The following is a 16,216-nucleotide window of genomic DNA, read 5'->3' on the forward strand; positions in this document are numbered from 1 at the left end:
TCTTTTAGAAGGAAATCATTAGGTGTTTTTTGTTTTGTTTTGTTTTCTTGTTTTTTGCTGCAGCGCGACCAGGAATTGAACCCGCTCCCTCGGCAATGAAAGCGCGGAGTTCTAACCACTGGACCTCCAGGGAATTACCGGAAATCATTATGTTTCTTCCTTGTTTAAAATCATACAGTGGCTTCCCATTATATTTAGAAGAAAACACAAACTTCTTTCGCTGCCCCGAGTCTACACTGATCTGGCTCTCCCTGTTTCTCTGGTCTGCCCACTCTTTTTCCTACCATCCTTTGGCTGCTCTCACCTTTCTGTTCAGGTAGTACCCCAAATCCAATTGCACCCTAGTCCTTTGCCCTTGATGTTCTTTCTCAAACTGTGTAGTAAGAGGTCTGCTTTGTCCAGGCTCCTGGGAAATAACCTAAACCCTTGGAATTTCCCGAGTGTTAAGAGTGTTGTGTTATTCCTGGTGAGCTCTCTGGAGTGTACCTGATAGTTTACTCTAATGAGATGACTCATGGGGAATCACCAAGCCAGAAAGTCCAATCATGTGATTAGGGGGTTGGGGCTTTGGGCTATGTGCTGTCAGCTTGACTCAGGAAGAGAGAGGGGCTGGAGATGGAGTTCAATCTCTATGTGGTCAATGATTCAATCAATCAAGCCTACGTAATGAAGCCTCAATAGAAAGTATGGCCATCGAAGCTTGAGTGTACTTCCTGGGCTGGCAATACTCCACGCATGTCACCTGTCCCAGTCACTGTTATTTTCCTCAGTGCCTAGACAGTGCTTGGCTCACGGCCAACAGCCAGCGATTGTTGGATGGATGTAAGAATAAGCTGCAGGCGTGTTGACTCATACTCACCGGAAAGTGCTTGGATATAAATGTTAGCTTATTTACTGATCACTGTACATGTACCTTATCTGTGTCAGACTACTTCTGTCTCTGATACCAAAGGCCTCTAAGTTTGATTAGTAACTGTAATTGAAAGGTCTGGGATAATTATACATGCACCTTGTGCTTTGTGGTACAAAAGGGTTGGTTTGGGGCCCAGCATGGGGGAGGCTGGGGAGAAAATGAAATGATCCTGTGAACCGGCCTGGCAGCAATGTGCCTGGCTATTTCCTGTCAGACCTGTGTAAATGGTTATATGATTAAGGAAAGCTCTTCACGAGTCCAGGGATATGTAAGTTTCACTTTCCCAGAAGTTGGGAAAACTTCTTAGTATGGTAGGATATGCCAAGAAGACCTAACTTCCAATATCCCCACCCCATCTCCCTCCTTGGCCCAGCCTACTCTCTCCCACACGGGGATCAAAGGGTAACAAGATTAACCATTGCCCAATAATAAGCACTGACGATAACTCCCAGCCCATCCGAGGTAAAAGGTTAAAGTCTCTCTTTAATCCAACATGCCAAAATCTGAAAAACTTCCACTGGAAGGTCTTGATTCAGAATTCTTTTTTTTCCCCCTCCTCTTGGGGTTGATCTAAGTTACAGAGCCAAGAGCGCGGGTGGGATCACAGTGGATCTCAGCCACTGAGGGTGCTGGGATCACTACGCCATGCCTGAGCCGTGACACCCAAAGAAGGGGAAGAGTCCTTGGGGGGCGTTCCCCTTTTCTCCATACTTTACTCCACCTCACTCCCAGCCCCCAAACCCAGGAAAAAGGAAATTCTGGAAAATTAAATTACTCATGCTGCTAAGAATGAGTAACCCAGGAATTGCCTGGCGGTCGGGCTGTTAGGGCTCCGTGCTTTCACTGCCGGGGCGGAGCCTGGGTTCAGTCCCTGGTCGGGGATCCAGCAAGATGCGCAGCGCAGCCACACACAAAAAAAGGTAATCCGTCTGGGAAAAGGAAATAAAAATAACTCTCGGGTGACTCCAGACATCTTCTGTTCATTGAGCTTTGGTTTTCAGTAAGACTCTGATTTTCAGCACTTTGCTACGACGCCCCAGATAGTCTGCTTTCTACTTGTTTCCTGCCTGTCCCATTCTCAGTCTTTGCCCTGACTATAGGCGTTTATGTTCCTTTAACTAGTTAGCTTATTTCTGCTTTGGGGCTCGTAATGCACAAGATTCCCGATGCTCGGGAATCTTTCTTAGTCCTCAAGTCTCAGAAAAACCATCACTTCCTCCAGGAAGCCCTCCTTAACTTTGCCATCTAAAGTGGTCCCCCTCAGCCCCCACCCATTCCTCTCCATAATATCACCCTGTTTATTTCCTTCGTGACACAACAGACTGTACATGGTCGACACATTAAAGGTGATAAATTTGTTGAGAGTAAATGAATAAGCAAAGATATGAAAGAAGACAGTAAAGGATAGGAGCCGAGTTTTATACTATTTACATATTTTATACAGTGACTAGCAGAGGATTGGGTTCATGCTTAGTTTCAATAAATACTTAAAACATTTGAAATTTATGTTTATAAGGCACCTTAAGGATGAGGCATGATTTATCAAAAAAAAAAGTATGAATGAAAACTCTATTTTCCTTGAACAAAAAAAAATCACTTTAACTTGCTAGACCTCACTATTTCACTGTGAAATGGGGATCAATATATTTGCTATGAGCAAGCAAGGATACTGCATAAGTGAAAGTGTTTTGTAAACTATAATAAAAGATATGCAAACCCATTCAAAGCCTTATTTTACAGAATACCAAAACACCGAAAAGCTCTAACTTGCCTAAGATTAATATAGGCAGTTATTAGTAGTACTTGTTTCCTGACTCACAGTCTGGTGCTTTTAGTTAAAACTGTTCAGATATTATTATAACAACAATACCAAAAATAAAAACAACACACGCACATACACATTAATAAGCCAGTCTTCCATCTCAACAAATTACCTATTTCAATGTTCCTGATTTTTTCCAGAATGTGTCCATTTGAAACTGCAGTAAAACAATTTTGAACTTTTGAAATACCTTGTAAAGTTTTCAGCCAAGTTTTACAATTGGATGGCTGAATTATGTAAAGTCCAAAACACTGCCATTTATGTCATCATTTTAGATGACTGACTCAATTCCAGGATCCTCTATCCTGGTTCTCAAAAGGTGTTTTGCAGATTTCTGGGTGGTCCCTGTAATACTTGCAAAGAGTCTACAAGATTAATACTATTCCATAATAATGATACTAAGATATTATTTTTCATTTTTGCTCTCACTCTCTCACTAGTGTACAGTTACATTTTTTAGAGCCTACATGACCTGTGATATCCCAGCACTGAATACAGAGGCAGATGTGAGGATCTAGCCACCTTAGAGAAGCCAGACATTAGATTTGCAAAAGAAATACCACACTTCTCAATAAACTTTATTTTGCATTGGAAACAACAGACAGTTATTTTTCATGAAATTTTTTTTATATTAACCTATAATTGGCTTGTTGCTATTTTTAATATAAATTAATAAATAAATACATTTTAAACATTTCTCAGTTCCAATCTCTAATGCCACAAATATTGATAGATATATAACCCAAATGAGCAAAAGCTCTTTAGGGTCCTCAGTAATTTTTAAGTGTCTAAAGGCATCCTGAGGCCAAAAAGCAGGAAAGCACTGCTCTCCCCACTGAACCTGAACCTTGAGATGCACTTGGTCCAATGCTTACCTGCTCAGCTGGGACCTTAAACCTTAGGCCACTCTCAATAACTAAGTACTGACACCTTGTTTATTGTAGGGACACCTGAGCCAGGCCACATCCAGAAGTATCCTCATCCTTCGTCCTCCCTCATACGGATCTAGGCCTGGGGAGGTTTACTGTATGCCCTGGAAATCTTGGGGGTGGGTTGGAAATGGACCATCAGCTCCTGGGACCCCTTAGCTGTAATGGTGGGGCTTAACCACATCCATAGCCTCGGCCCACCTCTCAGGTCTCACTTCCTCTATCTCTGACTTCCATCTGTGGTTCCCACTCCCCTCTTACATCCTAGTGCATCCTCGCCCCAAATCCACAGTATCTGATGTCAATTCCAGTCTCAGGCTGAATGTGTCACTCTGACGTTAAAGCAACCGGTTTTCTGCCTGTCACTTTCTCACACTTCTTGGTTGGGAGCCATGTGGCAGCACTCGTGTTCCTGAGACTGGCCCCTGCCCCATCGTTACGTGCAAATGGGTTACTAAAGCAATAGCCTAATGAAGGAGAGATGGGGCTGGGGCTTGAGGAGGTGTCCAGGGGACCTCTGGAGGAGATTCTCTTCCGTGACCAGAAGGAAGGAGGGTGGTTTTCCTCCAGGGGGTGCTGTGCTGTGGTAGTAGAGGTGGCCTGGGTTCTCTACTTGGCTCTGAGACGGGGGAATTGGTCCTGGAGGCTGCGGTGGGTCTCTGCCCTGTGAAGGACCAGGCCGCCCTCAGGCACTGTGACCCCCTGCGCCCCTGTAAACGCTGGACAGATAAAGAGGGGGCTGTCATCAGACCCCAGCCTGAAGAGGGGCCTCAGGGGCCCAGAGAAGGGCGAACGGGGACACGTGTAGATGTGCGACCTGTCCCTCATGTTATAGAAGGACACGTCTCCAGCTTCATAGTCCAGGAAGATACCCACCCGGCGAAGGCGCTCTTTCAGGGGGAGAATCTTCTCCGGGGAGGACAGGGCGCGGTACTTGTTCTCAAACATCTCCAGGGTCCAGAAGCCGTTCTGAGGAACCAGTAGGGCTTCCCCTTTCCTCTCAACACTGTCTCTACAAACACCCACAGCCCAAACCATCACGTTTTCGACCTCCACCTCCCAGTAGTGTCTCCCTGAGGAGTAGTTCTCTAGGCCCAGGACACAAGGCTGACAGTTAAATCTCTCTGGGTTGTCAGGCATGCTCTGCCTGGAGGGACCCCGTCTCACACTTCTCCGGTCCTCTGACAGGAAGAGCTCGGGATGAGCGGTGTCTGGGTCCAGGACCACATCAGCTGCAGAGGAAGTCTCAGGTTTAGGCCTAGGATCTCTGGAGATGGTGAGATTCCTGGTCCCCAGAGAGATCCCAGAAAGCTGGTGGGAGATTCCCCCATGTAACCGCCTTTTCCGTGAAGGCCCCTCGATCCCAGATCCCAGGTAGCTCACAGAGAAAATTCCTGAGGCTGCACTTCTATCTCTTAAGTGGCAAGAGCGCTGCCTCAGGTCGAGGAGAACTGGGGCTCTAAGAAATATAGAAAGTTCAGCAAATGAGCTGAAATTAATGGCTCCCGCTTTCTCTTAATGTTCTCAGATCTGCCCCCTTTTCTATTCAAAATATATGATCTCTGGGACTCTCTTTAGTTAAAAAGTTTCCCACATGGCTTCAACCAGCAAAGAGGACCTATCCCCCCCCTCCTCCCCTAATTGAGCCATTAAGGCCAATTTTTCCCTACACAGATAAGGGCAATAAAGTGTCCCTACCCAGGTCCTCTGTGTTCTACCAGTTTAACCAGGTGACAACTGATTTAAATGACTAATAAGAGCACCCTTCAATGGGTAAGAAAGAAGGATAATGTCCCCCAAAGTCTACCTGCCATACTTGCCTGAGAGGTGAGTATGGCAAAAGGTAGTTTTGTTTTAATAACATTGGTGTGACACCTACAGCTATGACCTCTCTGGATATAAGAAATGCCTCAGACCCCCGATGTTCTGCCGCCCTCTCCCATCTGCAGTTACTATTACTTAGTCAGTCTACATCTAACACAAAATCATTGTGTTAAAATGATTTTCTTCTTTCTCCAGGTTGTTATGTCTGATGGTGATAATTTTGAAATTCGAAAGAGGAAAGGTCCAAGTGCTGTGGGATCTCGTAAAGCCTGCATTCTTTGACGCTTGTGAGCAGAGGCGACAAATCATAAAACTCAAAGTGCTCATGAGGACCAGGCAACTGGACCCTGTGTTCTCCCACCTGCCCAGGTCCTCTCCACTGGCAGGCTATACACAGAGTTATCAGCATTCTCTTGGAGCAGGAAGGCATTTCTGGTCCCTATTTGTACACCCCTCAGCCAGGCCTGGGAAGCTTATTGCTTTTCCCACACGTGGCTCTTCCACTGTGCAGTCTATACCATCTCCCAGGTTATAAATAGCTAAGCCAGTATTGTCTTCTTTCAGATTAATCCAGGATCCAAAGAGCAACAGCTACTAAAAGGTAACCTTTCGGGACGTCTATTATGTATGGTAGACCTTTGGTAATCATGGATGAAATTATTCTAAAAAAGAAAGGATGGTGGGAAGTAAGCTATAGAGTTGGTTAAGAGCTGCGGGGCTTCCCTGACAGCAGAGATAGGCTCCAGCATTGGGTGGCATACTGCTAGTGAACCGACCCCAGGTTCCTGCTCCCCCTAGCCAGCCTTGGGTCTCCTTGTTCATCTCCTCTAATGTGTCCTGTTGGCTGCCTGGTGGGGAGAAAGCTCGGGATCTGAGGGAATGTCAGAGGCGCTCACCCGCATGCAAGAGGCTTCTTCTCCATCCTGCAATGGGACAGGCAGAGAGGTGAGCTTCAGGAGATAATGCAGGGAAGAATGCAAATCATGCAGGGAGTAGTTCAGGAAATGCTCAACTTACGCAGTTCTTCGTGAAGTTGCTCTGAAAAAGAAATAGAAACAAATGAATGTCCTCAAGAGAAGAACTAAGAGAATTTGAGTTTGTCTTAAATGATGATGGCTGGTCTTCTATTTGAATACCACTGTCCCCATCCCCTGCTGCCTTGGGAACTGTCAAGATACCAGAAATAACATATGATCCGGTGGCTGGATATTATCAGTACTTATTTGGGTTTGCTCTTGTCCAACAGTATAGGGCTATACGTAGCCAGGTGAATGGATGCAACATTTGCAGACTGGAAGAAAGCGAGGTCTGAGGGATTCATTACTAGGACATGAAGAGTTCTAAGCCCTTGCCGCTGCCTTTATTCATGTCCGCTCTCTCTTTCTCAGGCTTTTAGCTGCCCAAGCCGTGTCCTTTTGTATGACAGTGAACCGTCTTCCTACTCTTTTACCTTTTATTTGACGTTCTTTCTCTTTTTCCACACGTTCTTTCCCCAGTTCCTTACGTGCAATTTCTTTCTCTTCATTTTCAACCTCTATTTGCATGGACAGAATCTTTTTTTCCATTTGGAGTTTCTTGATGAGACAGATGGTCCCAGCGATGAGGACGAGCAGAGAAGGCAGAATGACAGTCAGGGCCACCATCCAGGGAGATGTGCTGGGAATAAAGGATTCTGAAAAGGGAGCCCCAGAGTCCCATTTAGTGAGAAAAAGGAGCCCTGGGATTAGAGCCCCTCCGGGCGCAGATCTGAAGAGTGCCTCCCCTGCACCCCCTGGCCCCCACCGGGTCCCCGCTCCATCAGCTTCTCTCTCAGAAACCCCAGCTAGGGAAAGAGACTTTGGCTCTGCACTGGCTCGCCCTACAGTGATTGCCAGGGTTGGGGCCCCAGCAGACAAAAAAGCAGTAACATCTGGAGTCACCATGGGTAAGACCAGGGTGACTAAAAGCTAACCAGCCATACTGAATCAGCACGGCCACCACATGGTATAAGCCACCATCCCTTCTTGCCTGGAATATTGCAATGCCTTCTCCCTGCTTCTGTCCATATCCTCTGCTGTCTGTCCTCAGCACAGCGGCCGAAGTCAACTCTCCCTGCCCTCAATCCATTCCAGTCACACCTGTGTCTTGGGGGGGGGCGGTCCTTGAAACTGCCAGATATGCTCCTGCCTCAGCCCTTTGCATATGCTGTTCCTGTACCTGGCTTGCTCAGTCCTCAAACATCTTCATGGCCCCCTCCTCACTTCCCCAACTGCCATCTTTTCCGTGAAGCTTTCCCCGATCGTCCTATTTACAATTACAACTGCCTTATGCCCCTGACACTCCCTATTCCCCGCCTCACTAATTTTTTTCTACGGTACTTATCACCATCTGATAGAATCCACAGTTCAATTAATTATTTCACTCCTTGTTTTAATTCATGATTTCATTTATTGCCTTCTGCTGTTCTAGAATGTGAGCCCCATGAGGGCAGGTATCTTCATGTATTTTGTTCACTGATTTACCTTCGGTTTCTAGAACAGTGTCTTGAACATATGAGACGCTTGTTCAGTATTTAATGAATTTATGAATGTCTACAGACAGAGAATTTCTCCAGCTCTGTCCCTTGGGAAATCTCCTGGGCAGGAAGGGAGGGCTTCAGCAGATACTACCTGCCCATAGATTTATGATTGTTCTAAATGTTTGAAGATTGCTGCAGGATAAGGACCATAACAGAGAAAAACAAAACAAAACAAAACAGAACTATCAGGTTTACCCTCAGAGAAGAGGCTTGCTACTCCTGTGTTTTGAGACGATTTGGTTTTCCTCTTGTGACAAGGGGAGAGGCCTCAGCTCAGCTGTAGTCTCTAGCTCTTCAGGGCCCAGGACCCTTCCACTCCACGCCCCTACCCCCCATCCCCATGCTGGGCTCCGGTCTGTCTGCTGAGGATCCCGCCTCCATGAGATGAGCCTCCAGAGAGCAGGGAACTAACCTGGAATGAAAATCACAGTTTCCTTCTCCTGGTTGAGCAGGGTATTGTTGACGGAGCAGGTCACGTTTCTCACAGACTGGTCCCAGATGATCACAGCCATGGTGACCATGAAGAGGCCATCTGCGTTCGTAGTGTAAGCCTCCTCCAGGGGGGGCATGATCTCGCCATAAGGGTCTCTCCACACGGCACGGGGCTCTGGGTACCACCCTACAGATGTACATTCCAGCCGGATGCCTCCATCCTCGTGGCCCGTCATTTCAATAACAGGCTTAGAACCCACGCCTGGGGAGAGAGACCAGCTAAAGAGGTAATGGTGTCTTAGCCGAAGTGTCTTAGCAGATCAGCTCTTAGTGATGAGGGCCAAGGGAAGCCGGGAGAGAGCAAGAGGCTGGTGTCCGGAGAAACTGATTATGCACATTCCATGCACTCCCTTCTGTGAAGGGAGAAAGGAAGGAAGGAAAGGAGGGAGGGTTGGAGGAAGGAAGGAAGGAGACAGTAAGGAGGAAAGGAAGGAAGAAAACCTTGATGTTGGAGAACACCAGGTGACCAACATGTCAAAAAAATAGTGAGATCTCAAAGTGGGGAAAGGATTACATTGTACTTTTCTTTGTGCTCCACCTACGGACCCCATCACAGGAGCAAGCATTTATCTGCTTCCTAATAAATGTTGGTTGATTGATTCATTCAGCTAGAGATTTTAATTTTCTCACTTCCGGGTGGGTGTGTCCACTGTGACCAGAAAGAAGCAGGCTTTCACTTTCTGCCCTGAGAGGACTTCTCAGTAGCTCTGGCTTCCTGAAGTTCTAGGTCAATACAATAAGGACAGAAACCTGCCAGGCTGGCAGAATCTCAAGAAACTTTTTGAGTTCAAGGCACTGACCCTCTTCTCCTGGTTTAGGACTTCACATCGCCACAGCTATCTGATAATCATAAGCAGCTGTTGGTTTTTAGGAAATTGACAGAGCCAGTGTGCAAAGCCAACCCTTACCCCAATTCAGAGATGTTTACCTTCCAGTCAATTGGGCTCAGTCAATTAGGTACTTTTCTTACAGTCCCTTGACAACATTCTCCTATTAGATCTGGATGCCCCTGGGATCCTTAAGATTAAAAACATCACCTCCTTAATATCAGCAGGTCATCGTCAAAAGTCCTAAGAATCCAGACTCCTCCTAACTTATTCTATCTTTCAGAGAATCCTCAATAAAAGAGAATACTGGGTATGAGAGAGCTGCAAATGCATGGTCCTGGGAGACTTCTGCCCCTTTAGCCAGGTATCCAGCAATCATCCAAACTTCTTTTAAGGAGTTCCTTTGTTAAGCCTATCCAACAAAGTATACCAAAGACAAAATTAAAGCAGTCACTTAAGTCTTACTGCTTCTTGCTCAATTTGATCATTTCAAGATGGAAAATAAAAAACAACTAGTTGCATATTGAAAGGCTCACACAGAAACTTTGAAGTGGGATAAGATTCAAAAGAACTTGGCAAGATGGAAAGAAATCCTACAAAATGTTCCAGGGGGGTTCGATAAGGGCAAGCAGGAGACAATAGACTTAAGGACAAAACCAGCCAGCCAATTAACCAAACCGGAAAACAGTAAACAAACAAACAAGCAAACAATTGTACACCAACTCACGTCAGAGTGGGGCAGGTCAGGGTCATGTTTACAGGGGAAGAATGGAAAATTCCTGCCACATACAAACACATGGTGGTCAGCTCTGTAGTGCTGCTGTGAACAGAGTCAGGACACAAGGGTGGAGAAACCCTTCTTCCATGATATTCTACATTAATCAGATACAAAAGTGTCCTTCTGAGTAACGAAGATGGGATCTCCTGCCAGTTACGTTTGAGGCCCACTGGGAAGGTCGCACTGTCCACAAACCTCGCTTGGTCTGGTGGACTGAAATGCCATTGATTTATGTGTGTCTTAAAGGCTTTTCCATTCTTCAAACATTTCTTTTAAAGTATAATACTCTGACACCGGAAGTGAGGTCACACCTTAAAGCCAATAAACTTGTAGAAATCCCAGTTTACATGCCACCTCAATCCTGAAGCCTGGCCAAATTCTCACTCATTTTCTCTGTGGGACCACTAGGCTTAGTATATAATTTACATGTCAGTCACTCACATGACAACTAGTACTTGAGGAAAGGGAAAGAAGGCAAACAATATTTATCAAGAAATGAGATGTCCATATATGCTGTAGTTTCCTGGGCAGTCCTTGTTGATTCCACTTGTCCCTGTGCAATTATTGACAGTGCCTCCTCTCACTCTCAAACCTGTGCAGGTTGCGTGATAAACTATATGGTCCCCTATCAGGAGCCCACACGCCCTGTGTTGTGCTAGATGGGACTTCACACTGGATGCTCTCAGTAGCCCTAGACGTGCATGGCTCACTTCCTCACTTCATTCTTGTTTTGTTCAATTGCCATCTTTTCCGTGAAGCTTTTCCTGACCATTCTATTTCTAATTACCTTACCTCCATGCCTCCTAGAACTTTCCATCTCTTCCCTGCTTTATTTTTTTCTATAGTACTCATCGCCATCTGATATAAAATCCAGTTTAATTATTTCATTTATTGCTCTGTGCACCCTCCAGAATGTGAGTTCCACGAGGGTAGGGATCTTCATGTATTTTGTTCACTGATTTATCCTCAGTTTCTAAAACAGTGACTTGAACATAAGAGATGCTTGTTAAGTATTTGTGGAATGAATTTATGAATGTCCGCAATGAGGGGTGCCCAAGGGTAAATTTTTCCACTCTGATTTTGATATCAGCCTTTCATCTCTTTCACTCCTTCATTTTACAACTACTTATTAAGTACCTGTTAGGTGCCAAGCAATTTGCTAGATGCTGGAGACACAGTTGTGAATAATTGCTGGTTCTGATTGTGATGTGGACTATAACGCTTTAAAAGAATGTCTAGTAACAAAAACCTGAAAGAGTACTTTTTAGTGCTGTCTACAAAAATTTTCAGTTCACCTGGGCCCATGGTTAGGCTTGTACTTCCCTCTCCTGTATAGTCAGGCATAACCATGTGACTTGCTTTGGTCAATGAAATGTGAGTATAAATAACATGTAGCACCTCCCAGGCAGAAGCTTTACAAACCAGTGAGTAATTTGCCGGGCTCTCTTTCCCTCTGCTCAGGCGAACCTCGAAGCTCCAGGCAGATCTGTATGAAGTAGAGCCCCACCAGACTCATGAACGATATATTTCATGTGTTAGAAATAGACCTTTGTTGACTTAACGTACTGAGACTTGAGGGCTGCTTGTGACCAGAGCATAACCTTGACAATCCTGACTAATGCATACTTCAAAGATGATTAAAAGCATGGACTGGTAAGAGGCTCATGGAAAAAGGTTAAAAAAAAGCAGATCTCAGGCTTAGAATACAGATAGCTCAGGCACGATGTGATGACCACTTACAGCTTTATGGAGCAGATTCATTTAATCCTTCAATAATATTTGTTGAGCACCTGTTATGCTCCAGGTTCTTTTCTAAAGATGTGGATACAGCAGGAGCAAAATAGAAAACAATCCCTTATGAAATCTACATTCTAGTGGAAGATCCATAATAATCTGGATAAATAAGTAAAATGCATATATGTAAGAAGGTGACAGGTGCTGAGGAAAAAAGTAGGGAAGGAGGGTAAAAAGGGTCAAGGATGGTGTTTGATCCTCACAGTCATGGAAAATAACTTACGAAAAAGAAAAAAATAGATTGAAATCACATGTGAAAAACTTCTCTTTGGACTTAATGAAAAAGGTACGGAGCTCATATATGACTGGCGAGAGTGTATATTGGTACAAACACTTTGGAAAACAAATGTGTAGTACCTATTAAGGATGTATATTTCTCATTATACAGCATGTCTCTTCCTAGGAACCTGTCTAAATTGGGGATTTTGAGAAGCGGCATGTTGTGGACTGAACTGTGCCTCCGCAAAATTCATATGTTGAGGCCCTAACCTCCAGTCCCTTAGAATGTGCATGTATTTGGAGAGAGGGCCTTTAAAGAGGTAATTAAGTTAAAATGAGGCTGTTAGGGTGGGCCCTAATCCAATCTGACTGGTGTCCTTATAAGAAGAGGAGATTAGGACACACAGAGAAAGACACCAGGAACGTGGACCCACAGAGGAAAGGCCACATGAAGACACAGAGAGAAGACCACGTGAGGACCCAGTGAGAAGGTGGCCGTCTGCAGGCCAAGAAGAGAGGCCTCAGAAGAAAACAAACCTGCTGACAGCTTGATCTTGGACTTCCAGCCTCCAACACTGTGAGAAAATACATTTCTGTTGTTTAAGCCACCCAGTCTGTGGTCCTTTTGTTATGGCAGCCCTAGCCGACTAACACAGTCAGTAGAAGGCAGTGTTCTAGTTCTTGACATGAGTAGTGGTTACATGGGTTATAGCTCAAAATAATTCAGTAATCTGTACATTAATGTTCTATGAGTTTTTCTGTATGAGTATAACACTTCACAATAAAGATGTCTAATTCTAAAACATGTTACTGAGGAAGATGCTTAGAGATCTCTCACAAGTAGGCATAAGAATAATTTGTAGGGTTTAAGCATTCGCCCCTACTCAAGGTGACAGCTGAGTTCCGTGTGTGCGTCTCAAGAGTCGATGCTCACCATTTAGCAGAGCAAACCCACTCATTGGGTCCTTGAGCAGGGGAAAGCCACCCTCCCTCTTTCAAGGGGATTCTTGGCAAAAATCTGCTGGTCTGCAGGGGGCCTGAGGTGAGGAGAAAAACTTTCCCTAAGAGTCAGGCTGTGAAAAAGCAAGGGAACAAAATGAAAGGACGTACCTGCCACCATCAGGTGCATGATGGCCTCGTCGTAGGATCTGCCTTCTTGGAAATAACAGCGGTAGATGCCGTTTTCGCGGGCTGTGACGTTGTGTATGATCAGCCCCACGCTCCCTTTGCTGATAGCTTCGCTCACAAAGGTTGTTCTTCCCCGGTACTCCTCCATCTGCTCCTCCGTTCTCTCTCGCTGGCCCTTGTACACGAACACTGCAGGGGAGAACTGCGTCCGGAACCATCGCACCTCCATGCCCTCAGCGTTTTTCTCAGGTGACAGGTGGCAGTGTAACTTGGTGTCTTCTCCCACCATGGCCAGGATTGGATCAGCTGGTCCCAGGACAGTAAATTGGACTGTTCAACAAAGCGGTAGAGTCAGACAAGGGCACCAGCCATCAACTCTCTAAGGTGGGAAAATAAGTGGATATGCCAGGGCACAGACATGTTCTTTCTAAGGGGCTTCCTGGGCTCAGGATTCTGGGGGCCAAGAGATGTGGCTGGTTGATAGTAACAGACACCTAGCAGGGGTAGGAGGGGTGTCTATTGAGGATGCTAATGCTTCTTGAACAACACATTGAGAAGCATACCCTGATACCCCCCATGGACCCTGAGCTTACAGAGATCTTTTTCTATTTCCCAAACCAGCACAGTGCCTGGAGTATGCTATAAACTTGAGCTGTCCAATATGATAGCCGCTAGCTAGTCCCAATTGGAGTGTGCTGTAAATGTACAATACACACAATTTTGAAAATTTAGGAAAAAATGTTAAATATCTCACTGTTAATATTTTACATTAATTAAAAGTTTAAATAATAATATTTTGGTTATGTGGAGTTAAAATAGATTATGAAAGGTCGTTTTATCTGTTTCTTTTTACTTTTTTAAACGTAGCTACTAAGAATTTTAAGTTATATATGCAGCTCGCCTTTGTGGCTCTCACTGGATTGTTAATGGAGGGTGCTGGGATCCGTTCGAAGACCGTGTGCAGAACGAAAAGGTGAGCGAGCACAACTGCAGCCCTTCTTTACCCTTCCTCTTTGCAGACTGAAGTGCTGATTTTCCTTTCTGAGAAGTTGATAGGAGTTAGTGGCATGCACCCCTACCTGAGACCGCTGCAAACAAGTTGAGGAGGTGGAAGAAGAGAAGGGAGCGTGGCAAGGAGAAATGCAGAGAAGCAACTGGCTCCATAAGCACCCACGAGAGGCAGGGACGGGAAGCCTAGAGAGACGTGGAGAATCAGCCAGGGAGACTCTTCCGATCTAGGTCAAACTTTCCTGTAACCCGTGTTGGTTATCATCAGCGCCCCATCTGCTGTCTTGGGCAGCCCCCTTCCTCTCCCGGTTCGGGGATTTCCCGATAGATGGCGTCATTAAACATTCCATGGAATAAGCCAACAATACAACGATCGGGAAGACAGTTTTCCGCCCTCCTCGGCTCACTTCTCCGGCCAGAGTTGAGTTTCTTCAGACGTCACTCGATATTCTTCCAAACCCATCCTCCCTCCCTTCCCTTCCTCCTCGCCGCGAACCTGGCTCGGCACCAAGTCAAGCCAGGGGTGGAGAGCCTCCCTCCCCTCACCCCCGCCCCCGGAAGCATCCCCTACCCGGGACCCCGCCTTTCCCCTTAACAGGTTCTGTTCCTCCCGCCTACCGCCCCCCACTCCCCGCCCCACCCCGAGCGGTAGCGCGTCCCCTCCCTTTCTTACCTTCTAGAATTAACTTCTGCGTTTTCTTTTCTCCTCTGACGCTCAAATGATGATTTTCCGGTTGTCCGTCTTCCCCCTAAACCCGCCCATGGGCACAGGCACAGCCGGACCAAACCTTCCCGAAAGCGGAGAAGGAACTTTTCTTCGCCTCCTGTTAGTCGCGGCCTGGGGGCTGCGGTCCCTGGGACCCGGTCCACTCGGGGACCACAAAGTCACAAGATCTCCAATGAATGATTTAGAGCAGGCCGTGGGTCAGCCAGCCAATGGCATCCCTGAACCTGCTTTCTCACCAGTTACTGGGTAGAATACACAGAAACAGCTTAGGACTTAAAAACGCACAGCTGCACGGAGCCTTTAAAAAACTTTCGTAGACAACGTGACTCCGAGTCCTTGAGTCAGAGTCAGCTTTCGGGGAACCCAAACTAAGAGATGGATTCGGTAGAAAGTTCACCAGACATCATCAACAGTGAGAATTATCTTTTCTGCAAAAGGACCCTCTGACATGTATGCCTGGGTTTAGTAAGTGAACGAAGGGCTACAGATAAAATTTCCAAAAAGAGTCACTCATTGAGATTCACGGGAATCTCCAATCATGGAGGCCCTTAGTGTATACAGGACAGAGGCCTCCTCCAGAGTGAGTGAGGCTGTGACTACGTGTGCTAGCCTGAAGAGTTCACACCAGAATCTTTACAACCTGTGATTATGACACATTACATGGCAAAAGAGACCTTAAGGTTATGGATCTTAACGTAGAGAGATTATCCTGGATTCATAGGAAGATTATCCTGGATTATCTGGTTGGACATATCTAATTACATAAATTCTTAAAAGTGGAAAAAGGCAGGAGAGTCAAAGAGATTCAGTGGAAGAAGAACCAGGGTGGATTCAAAGACTGAGAGGGATTCAACCTGCCATTACTGCTTTGAAGCTGGAGGAAGAGGTCCACGAGCTGAGGAACGTGGCAGCCTCCAGAAACTGGCAGTAGCCCTCAGCTGACAGCCAGCAGGAAATGACAGCCTCAGTCCTACAACTGCAAGAAACTAAATTCTGCCAACAATCTGAATGAGCAAGGAAACCGATTCTTCCCTAGAGCCTCCAGAAAGGAATGCAGCCTGCAGACGCCTTGATTTTAGCCCGCTGAGACCCATGTTGGACTTCTGACTTACAAAACTGTGAGATAATAAATTTATTTTGGTTTAGGTCACAAAATTTATGGTAATTTATTATGGCAGCAATAGAAAACAAATACAAT

The 16,216-nt window shown here is 45.8% G+C and overlaps 1 protein-coding gene across 8 annotated transcripts; it reads right to left on the reverse strand.

The window, feature by feature from the left end:
* Nucleotides 1-3,064: 3,064 nt before the first annotated feature.
* On the reverse strand, nt 3,065-15,174 carry LOC102996651 (butyrophilin subfamily 2 member A2). Of its 8 annotated transcripts, none has more exons than XM_007128587.4 (8): nt 14,363-14,748; nt 13,266-13,613; nt 8,458-8,739; nt 6,939-7,160; nt 6,506-6,526; nt 6,385-6,411; nt 4,541-4,896; nt 3,065-4,383 (listed from the first exon to the last, which is right to left on the reverse strand). In XM_007128587.4, the coding sequence occupies exons 1-8, from the start codon at nt 14,445-14,447 to the stop codon at nt 4,132-4,134; spliced, it is 1,593 nt and encodes a 530-aa protein (XP_007128649.2). In that variant the 5' UTR covers nt 14,448-14,748; the 3' UTR covers nt 3,065-4,131. The 8 variants fall into 8 exon arrangements, with proteins under 8 accessions (XP_007128649.2, XP_007128648.2, XP_007128653.2 ...); XM_007128586.4 differs by adding an exon at nt 14,965-15,174 and having other exon boundaries at nt 4,156-4,896; nt 14,363-14,477; XM_007128591.4 differs by lacking the exon at nt 14,363-14,748 and adding an exon at nt 14,965-15,174 and having other exon boundaries at nt 4,156-4,896.
* Nucleotides 15,175-16,216: the final 1,042 nt, after the last annotated feature.

The sequence above is a fragment of the Physeter macrocephalus genome, chromosome 18 (genome assembly GCF_002837175.3).
Source record: "Physeter macrocephalus isolate SW-GA chromosome 18, ASM283717v5, whole genome shotgun sequence".
Lineage (NCBI taxonomy): Eukaryota > Metazoa > Chordata > Mammalia > Artiodactyla > Physeteridae > Physeter > Physeter macrocephalus.